We start from the raw sequence: 10,251 nt of genomic DNA, 5'->3' as shown, positions 1-10,251 counted from the left end.
AGTTTTCCCCTCCTTCACCCCACACAGCAGAATTACGTGCATCCCGGCCTCTCTTCACCCATTGGGGAAGGAAGACAGGATTTGCCTCTTACAGTGTTACAACTGCAATATGCACAGGTACAGTCACTTAAAGCACAAGCCACAATACACAAAGTACAATACTACGTGTCTCTTCAGGGATAGGTATGTTGCCTCACCACACAGCCCCTTCTCCACATCCCCACTGGCACCTGCCGCTGCAGAGCACTATATTAAGTATCAGTGTCTCATTGGAATGCTAGGAGTTCTGAGAACAGACTGCCCAGTACATGGGCTGCTCTGCAGATGCATTACAATCACATGGGCAGTAGGTTAGGGTAGTACTTAATGGTCTGATGGGAAAACAGTTATAGAATAGCATTCTGTAACTAACTTATTTTAATCACAAACCGTCCCTGTAAAACAGTTATGACAAACGTTAGAACCAACTGGAGATTTGGCACATGGCATCTCTATGCATGTGCGTGCACGCATAAGATTTCAGTGGACATGTTTGTACAGGGTGACCCAAACAGCAGCGTTCAGTGTAGCAAGAGAGCATTGCATGTTCTTTACAGCTACAGGAAGGAGCTTCAGGGGGCGGGAATGGGGGGGGGGGGGGGAAGGGGTAATCTGTCTCAGATTATACCAGCAGTTCTTTATCCACCAAAGGAAAAGAACTATAAACGCTGAAGTCCTGTTTTCATAGTAGAGCCCAATCCCCTTCTATTCAAAGAACAAAGTGCTATTTAAATGAAACAAGAACAATCCTATTAAATGAATAGCCTTTCTATATACTAGAAGGGAAAATACAAAAACTTTGCAATGTTCTCTACACATGATTGTGTGCTACCTCACCCACCTTGTCTCTCTAATATACACATGGTCTAATTAATACACCATCCTTGTGAGGGATGAAAATATTATCCCTATTTCAAAGATGCAGGGAAAGGCACCCAGAGAGGTGTGGTGACTTGCCCTAGATGATGCAAAGCAATTCAGTGGTAGCAGTTGGAACATGCCTGAGGCTCCCTCCTGATCCAATGTATCCCACTCCCAACCTCTTATTCCAAATCCTGCCTCAAAACAGACTTCTTCAATTAAAAAAAAAAAAAAAACTGGTATCCACCTATCTTTAAAAAACGATCTAAGACAAAACTGTCCTCCTGGGACATTCTGGGTTGTTCATCTATTTAAGATGAAAGTACCTCAGCGCGGGACCATGTTTACCCCGGTGTCTTGTACACCAGGAGGCCCCCTAGAACATGCTATATAAATTCCACAGCCCGCCTGTTCCACAACAACTCTTTCTGCATTTCCAGTAGATTAAAAGCCACGGCTGGCATTAGGGGGTGGCAAGCAGGGCAATTGCCCGGGGCCCCACGCCACGGCAGGCCCACAAAGCTAAGTTGTTCGGGCTTCGGCTTCAGCCCCAGGCCCCAGTGAGTCTAACACCGGCCCTACTCTCTGGTTTATTTTGGCAGACTCCCTAAAACCTGCTCGCAGCCCCCCAGTGGGCCCCGGACCCCTGGTTGAGAACCGCTGTTGTACAGCGCCTGACACACTGATTCTGCTTCTATAATAAATACTAGCACCACAGCTCAGGCATTCCTGGCTTTGAGTTCAATCCACTGGGCCATGTTGCCCCCAACATACAAGAGAAATTCTGGTCTGTTAAACACTGTGTACTAAGCCCACTAACAACAGTGAAGACCTCCAATGTGAATACTGGAGCCATTCAGCATAACATTTCAAGAGAGGACTCTGATTTCTGAGTGCTTATCTCAAAACACTGTTGGTCTTGTTTCCAAAAAGTCTGAGCACCCACCTGGACTTCAGTTGGGAGTCACGGGTGCTCAGCAATTCTGAAAGATCAGTCCCAGTGTGTATCAAGCCAGGTACTAAAAATCAGAGGCTACTTCTGAAAGGTTTGGTCTACTGCAGCAGTTCTCAAACTGTGGGTCGGGACCCCAAAGTGGGTCACAACCCCATTTTAATGGGGTCGCCGGGGCTGACTTAGACTTGCTGGGGCCCGAGGCCAAAGACCGAGCCGCACCGCCCCGGGGCCAAAGCTGAAGCCTGAGAGCTTCAGCCCTGGACAGCGGGACTCAGGTTACAAGCCCCCTGCCTGGGGCTGAAGCCCTTGGGATTCAGCTTCCGCACCTCTCGGCCTTGGGCAGTGGGGCTTCGGTCCTCCCTCCTGGGGTCATGTGGTAATTTTTGTTGTCAGAAGGGGGTTGCAGTACAATGAAGTTTGAGAACCCCTGGTCTATTGGAACAGACCTGTAAAATACTCATTTGTTTAGTGTAATGAGGAGAAGATATTAAGCTGGTTGTGGCTGTACGTTTCAGATCTATGGAGTGAATGAAATCCACTTACCCTTTTACTCTTAGCATCTGATCGAAGGTCTCAGGGAGAGGATTTCCATAGCTTTCTGGGAGAAACAGGGTAAGGATCCCTATCAGCACAGTCAGGCTTCCCATGAGAATGTAAGGCAGGAATCTGTCATAGGCACCTGGCAGAACACAGGACATGACAACATGAGTTATACACCAACCATCACAAGAAGCTCACAGATGGAATAAATATTCAGGACACCACTATATTGTATAATTCACTTTGCATAATTTGCTAGCCAATATTTCCATCTAGAAATCAGCACAAGTGAATCCCAAACTGGAGTTACTTATGTACCTGCCAATCCTATCCAAAGGGGGTTTTCAATTAAAAATATGCCAAACTATAATATGGGATGATCACATAATATCACTGGCAGTATCTCATCTGTGTTGCCAGTCACTACTCTGGCACCAATTGTGTACCATTTAACAACTCCTACATGCTGCTTCTTCAATGTAGGATAACAAATGTCTTGACAAGATAAACACAATTGTGCTAGTACCACTGCTGGAGGAAGTGAGCCTTCAATAGTCTGTTTATATTTGGACTCAAATCTTAGCCTCACAATAAAACTTCATTACATAAAAATTAAACTTCCTCTGCTAACAGCACATTTAAAAAACTTGATTAGAAGTGGGGAAAGCATCCTGTGACAGACAGTGCCCTTGGTCTAGTCAGAATCAGGTTTGAGACTGGAAAGTCACTCCTATTGCCAGAAGCCTTACGTTTGTGCACAAGTGTATGGTCAGGATGCAAAATCTGCAAACCACAATAGCACAGAACATTAGGGATCTTTCAGAAAAGGTGCAAACCACGGAACCAGAGAGTATCTTGTATAGAATACATGTACTCTAGACATGACAATATCATTTCTCATTGAAATTATACCTGTAGACTTTATGATGTAGGGAACAAAGCTAGGATTAACCACCAAAGATCTCTGGTATATCAGAGGAAGCCGAAGTTTGTGCTTTGATCTCCATCTTCATTCAATAACTGGCTAAACTATATGGTCCTAATTTAGCTGAAGCAAATATCAACAGCTCACAGCCTTCTCCTAAAACTTATCTTTTCCTATTTTAAATATGCATGACTCCTCTAGCAGTGTGCCAAGGTCCTGAAGGCAGGCCCATGGGACATACGAATCCAAAATATGAGAAAAAGCACATTTTTCCTTACTATATGAATAACCTCTGCATTATTATTAATGATTATTTGCATTGCATTAACATTCAAGGATCCCAAGCAGGATCAGGGCTGCATTGCCTTACGTGCTGAACAAACACGAAGAGATTAAAACAGAGGGAACTTTTTTTTTATTACAGAGAATAAACAGAAATCCTGGCCACAAGCTGGTAGTTTTGTGACTGTGATAGTTGCTAAAACATTAGATGAGAGACTCACATGGTGTTAAATGATTTGAAAATTTTGCCATGTTCAAACACATGGGTGAGACAGTACATGTGAAATTCTCCTCTCACTTTCTCTATCATCGTAAAAAAAGGATCAATTCCCTTGATGTAAATGGAGTTACATTGGTTTAAAAGCCACTTGAGAGACAGGAGAGGAGAATCAGTCCTTATATATGAGCTGGGCATATAATGGACATATAGCTTCACTAACATCAGTAGAGCTATACTCACTTAATGCCAGCTAAAGTTCTTGCCCATAATGTTTATACAAATATCTAATCATGTGAGAACGTAGAGTAACAGGAAATTTATTATGGGAGCAGCTGCGTCATCTGACAATTCCCATTGCAAGATCCTGTTTGCCAAAACGGAAACTTTCAGGCTGAAGTTTTCCATACCAGGTGTCTTCTCAGGCTGAATTATTCATTATTATTATTTTAAAGTTTCAGCAGAAATGATTCAGCTATTTCAGAGAAGATTAGGGAAACAAACGTAAGTTGCTTTGCCCATGTTAAAAAGGTTAATGCAATTGTTTTGTGGGGAACCTTTACCAGCTCCAGGGGAAGATGGAGGTGCCATCCTCATGTCCAGAACATGTCTTTCGCCATCCCAGGAAATAACCACCCAAATTTGGCCTAGTTATAAGCCTCTGGAAAAGACCTGCAGGTTACATATGCTCAGTGGAGTCTTGCTAGAAGAAGCAGCTAAACCTCTGAAGATTCTGTCCTCCCTGAGTATGCTCGAGTCTCTCTCAGTTTCCACCTGTGACAGATTGCATGTGGTCCATCCCCACAGAGCAGCTGGACACATTCCAACCCAGGGCTACAGTTGCTGAAAAGGATTTGCCCTGTAATGGCTGCTCCCAGTTAGGATGGGGCCAGGTATTGGAACTGAGAGCAGGGAGCTCTCAAGAACTCCCCTGCTGGCACTCAGACAGTGTGGCGGAGGAAGCTGTCTGATGTGAATGCACAGGGGACAAAAGCAGGATAAAGGAGAAGGAAAAGGAGTAGACTCGGACAAGGCATCTGCTGAGATTGGGTCTGTCTGGGCAAGGAGACTGGAACTGGAAGCTGGGGAAGAGAAACTGGCACTGGTTGGGCAAGGAGACTTGGAGTGGGAACTGCGGAGGTAAGAGGGGGTAATACTGGGAGCCAGTGAGGAAAACAAGGGAGGAGGACACAGACTGGATGAGGGCTGGGGGGAAGAGTGGGACTGGAACAAGGAGCTGGGAAGGTGGGGGGAGGCAGAGATTGGATGAGGAGTCCACAGAGGGAGACTGGGAGTCAGTGGGGTGGGAGGGGAGAGACAGATTGGAAGGGGGATGTCACACAGCCAACTGGCAAAGGGGTCACTGTTCCTTACCAGCAACTCTTGTCTCAGACTTGACAAACTCACTACACCTAACACACTGGTTTCATGATAGTTATCCATAAAGGGTAGCATGTTAGGTCTCTAATGAAAGCTTGTAACTTATCAATACTCATAATCATTGTGTGATGCGTATATGGGTAATAGTAGCATTATTCCATTATTCCTTATGCATCCAAAGAAGTGGGCAGTAGCCCACAAAAGCTTATGCTCTAATAAATTTGTTAGTCTCTAAGGTGCCACAAGTACTCCTATTATTCCTTAACTATACTTAAAATTATACCCTTATGGTCTTGAAGTGAAAGTGAGTCACCAGGAAATGGTGTAGGCCCATTCAAGCAGGAGGGAGCTCTCACCTCTCTCTGGCTAGCTGATTACATAATGTTTTGCTCAGTTGTTTACCTTTGCACCAACCCAGAAAAATTAAACATCAAAACCACTTGGAAGCCACAAGGAAGGACAGGCGAGTGAGGGGGGCGCCCTGTCTGTGAATAAAGACTGATTCAGTATATCACAGGGTGGAGAAAGACATTCTACATCCGTCCACTGAGGTGGTACTTGGATGAGTGGAGGTGCTTTGTGAAAGACTGGGTCCTAGCTCCTTGGGGCTAGCCGGCACTGCAAAAGACTGAACTTTGGAGTGAGAATCTACTTTATTAGCTAGGACAGGTAACTACGAATAAGGGTAGGCCCTACTTCACGTTTTACGATTTTGTTTCGTATGTAACCATTTGTTTCCACTTGTTTCTGTTTAAGAAAAAAAAATGGAGATTCAAATAAATTATCTTTTGTTTTACTACCATTGAACAAGTGCTGCGTGCGATACAGGAGCTGTGGGCTAGGTGAAAACTGGGACACAGTTTCAGATGATCTGGAATTTCTGTGGATATCCAGTGATTAGGGGCTGGATTCCACAAGGGGAGCCGTCGAAGGAACTTGAGGGCTGCGGTGCATCTACTGTCAATCTGCAGGTGTAGCCCAGAGGAGAGCGCTCGTGTGCCTGACAGGCTGGTTGTGTTAGGGAGCTAACACCAGACTGGCACAGGCACTGGAGAAAGCTGGCAACAAGGTGACTCACAGCCCTGCATGCCCCGAGAAGCCTCACAGGGGAACTGGGACTGACTGAGCAAGGAGACTACAACTGGCTGGGAGGGGTGGGGGTGAGAGGCTGGCCTGGACAGGGATACTATGACTGGGTGGGCAAGGAAACTGGGATGGCGTGAGACGCCTGAGGAGTAGGGACAGTGACTGGGTGGGGATAAAGAATGGGACATGGAGCTAGGAGTAGTGAAGAGACCAACTGGGACAGGTTGGAAGAGATAGAGCAGGAGGGGGGTCAAGCTTGGGGGGAAACGTGCACAAGGGTCCATATCTATTTCATTTCTGTCCAGAACCTGGAATGGAAACCAAGATTCCTGAGTCTCACCATTTCTCTGCTACCTGTGAAATCCACTGGCAAAGTGTGTGTGTCTCATCCCCTACTACTGCTGGTCCACATAGTGAATCACAAGCTACTATAGCTATCAGTTACTCTGTTAGATCTAAAAGTTCCTACCTGCTGATGAACCCGGGGGTGTCAGTATGATGCCACTTGATGGAATTTCTATTATTTCAATGTGCTTTTTTAAAAACCGAAGAAGTTGCACACAGAAAGTTACATTAAAAACACCAGGGTTGCGAAGTCAAGCACTCAAAAGTGCCAGAATTAAATCTGTGCAACTCAACCCTTTTGTACATAAGCCTTGGGATACAGTCATTACTTGATCACATACCATTTTTTCTGCAGGACCCATCTCATTCAGGATGGGCCTGTTCTAGAGATGAATGAGGGTTCTGTAGTGAAGGAGGCTTATCTGTTAGGACCCCTGCATTTGTTGCAGAACTTGGAAGGGGTGTAGTGAATGTGGCAGCAGATTGTAGGAAGAGACAGCATGTCGTCTCATATCTAAGGCAACTAAATGCTGCTCGGAAGAAGTGGATTCTATCCTTGCCTCTGACTCAGTTTCTCTATTTGAGGCTAGTTAAATCACTTAGACCAAACTTCTCAGAGGTGGTTCCTCATCACTTCACTTAAGATCCGGGGGTCTGATATATAGGAGTGCTGAGCACTCACAGCGGCAATAGAAGCCAATCAAAGCTGTGCTTATAGCCTCATGTGACTCTACATAGATTAAATACTCAGGAAAAAAAAAATCAGGACCTACCCATCGCAAACTGAGCACCCAAAATGAGTGGATACTTTTGACTTTAATCTCTCGGTGCCTCAGCTCTCCATCTATAAAATACTCCACTCTATAAAACAGATGTGAACATCTAATTAACGACGGCGGTAACGCATACGCACAAAGGGGCTGAATTTCCTTTTACTTTTGAGTGTTTGACTTTGCAACCTTAATCAATTTCTTTTACCATCGTGTTTTGTGTGTAATTCGATATATTATATGTACACACCACTAGGTACACTTTATACTGCATATTTTCTAAGTACCATTTTCAGAAAAGTATAGATTCCAAGAGATTATCTGACCTGCATCTGCCTGTTTTTCAGCATCTCACGAGCCTCTGTGCTCTCTTCTATGCTGACCGCTATGCAATGAACGCTCTACGTGTGCTAATCTATTAGGCCACCACTCTGCTTTCTATATTTAAGTCTCTCCTGAAGGCTCATTTGGGCCATCATGCCCTTGGGAAATTAGCTGACTGAAAACGGCACGTTTCAGGAGTGAGTGAGATTAGTTTTCAAGTGTGCACTATCAAGATGTGGCAAAGTATCATCTCAGCCACTCTACTTGTACGTTTCACCCCTTTGCTTTCCCCCTTTGTCTTTGGATTGTGAGCAGGGGGTGAGGCCTCTTCTGTTTGGAAAGCACCTGCCTCAATCAAAGAGAGTAAAAGGGCCTGTTACACCACTGTTGCACCTGTATAAAACTGGAGTAACGCCATTTATTTCCCTTGGTGTAAAACAAAATGGCCCAAAATGGAGGAAAGGGACTGAAATTACAATATCTAAAAAGTTGGTTTAAAAATCTCGGGAGCACCAGGACTTTCTAGTTTGCACCCATTCTTTGGGATAATTTTTCTGTGCAGTTTGCTCTCGTGTTTAAATTCAAGCCAAATGACAGAAGACATCTCACCAAGGTAAACAAAGTAAGGAGCGATGATGCTGCCCACCCTGGAAGACATGGAAGTAGCTCCAACTGCCATGTTTCTTACTATTGTTGGGTAGAGCTCAGAAGTGTAGACATAAAGCATTGAGAATGCGGATGTGATCCCAAACTTCCCCAGCATCACCAGGAAGACAGACAGGATGTGCAAGTCTGAAAATAAAATTAAATAAGATCAATAAAGCTGCACCAAGTTCCCATGTTGTTACCGCCATTGCTTTTACCTCCCAAAGACTTCAACTTTTCCTCTCTACAATTGTAGTCTTCTCTTATCATAACCACCCCCCAGACCTAGATTATCCAATTCATAACTTGAGCAGACAGCTTATTTTGTACTACCAGGACTTTGGTTCATTCCCAATCTGAGAGTGCACTTGAAATGCATTACAGCTCTGATTCAGCAAACCACATAAGCACATGCTTAAATTCATATCTAATCAGCATTTAGGTTCTACTGAAGTCTACGGTGAAATTTGGAGAACTTCTGATTTTTGTAAGCAGTGATTCCAGTTCAGATGCAGCTGTGTTCTGTAATTTATCCAATTTTATGAGCTGGTCATCTGAAGCATAAACAGATCAATAGTTTGATATTCAGAGGTGCTGAGCAACACAATGAGAGCTGCAAGTGCTCAGTATGTAAGAAAAAAACAAACAAACCCCAAAATCAAATCAAGTCACAAATGATTGAGGTTTGGTGCAAATTTCACCCAGGAACTTTCTGGTTTCGAACCCTTTACTGGAGCAGTTAGATGGCACTGTAGGATATATTTTATTTTTATGTCATGAGTTGAAGCTCATACCTGTAGGCACCAGCTGAATGAAGAGAATAACCCCTCCTCCTAAGAACAAGGTGCCAGATATGGAATACCGTCGAGGTAAGGTTCGGAGGAGCAGCCAGGCAATCACATAAGCCGGAACTTCAATAATGGCTGAGAGGAAGCAATTGACGTAGGCATTTCCATGCAAGTTGGGAGTGTTGAGTGACAGTCCAAAATAACCAATTGATGTCAACATCCTGAAAGATGCGTAAAAAGTAAAGTCTCTACAGTATTACCCAAGATTCTGTTTCAGAAACAGCACTGTACCAAACATCAGCAGTGATGGGATGGTTTTCAGAATTTTCAGTAGCTACAGCACAGTTTCTAAGTCCCTGCAGCTTCTTTTTGTACTAAAAATGTATGAACACAATCCTCTCCACAGAACCCTAACTTAACTCTCCCTCTCATATACAATACGGTAAATGAAAGGCTCACTGGAAGTTATTCATAATGGTGTTTCACTGTGACAGAGCCATTAACAATATAGTGAAGTAGGAAGTCCTGAAACGTTACATTGTGCCATCTACAATCCCATTTTTAGTGAACCTCTCCCTAGAGCAAATTCTATGAAAATTCTTGGGGTACTCATAAAAAGCTCCATTACACCATCTGAATGCTATGGTTCTGCAGAACAGAGCTGGAAGATCGTATTTCAAATCTTGGGACACCTCAATTTGACATCTGAAAGGAATTAGCCATTCCTCTAGATGGGAGGCAGTGGAGTCCAAAGGCCTGGATCACAGATTGAGAGTCATGTATTAGGTTCTAATTCTTGTTCTGTTACTGAACTGCTATGTAGCCTTGAGCAAGCCACATGACCTCTTTTGCTATACCCCCAAGACAGTAATATGTACTTCACACGGATGTTGTGTGGATAAGATTGTGGGTGGTTGTTGTTTTTTTACAGCAGCATTTTGAGTACACAATGTGCTATATAAATGCTCATCATCAATACAGTCATCATAAATTTGTATGCTCACAGGAGCACAAATCTCTACCTGCCTAAACACGGATGCAATGCAGGTATTTAGACCCTATGCAGATTCCCACATTTGAAATAGGTCCCAGTT

General features: G+C 44.0%; 1 protein-coding gene across 2 annotated transcripts in view; it reads right to left on the bottom strand.

Moving 5' to 3' along the window:
* The window catches only part of SLC22A4 (solute carrier family 22 member 4), a 61,391-nt gene that overhangs the window by 5,239 nt on the left and 45,901 nt on the right, over positions 1-10,251 (bottom strand). For both annotated transcript variants that reach the window (XM_054037924.1, XM_054037925.1), the window contains 3 exons: positions 9,164-9,378; positions 8,334-8,516; positions 2,399-2,534 (listed from right to left, as the gene is read on the bottom strand). In XM_054037924.1, coding sequence (XP_053893899.1) covers positions 2,399-2,534; positions 8,334-8,516; positions 9,164-9,378 — 534 coding nt within the window. The remainder of the gene's footprint in view (positions 1-2,398; positions 2,535-8,333; positions 8,517-9,163; positions 9,379-10,251) is intronic.

This window comes from Malaclemys terrapin, chromosome 8 (genome assembly GCF_027887155.1).
Source record: "Malaclemys terrapin pileata isolate rMalTer1 chromosome 8, rMalTer1.hap1, whole genome shotgun sequence".
Lineage (NCBI taxonomy): Eukaryota > Metazoa > Chordata > Testudines > Emydidae > Malaclemys > Malaclemys terrapin.
Note: the sequence above shows the minus strand (reverse complement) of the source record. Positions and strands in the feature narration are given on the sequence as shown.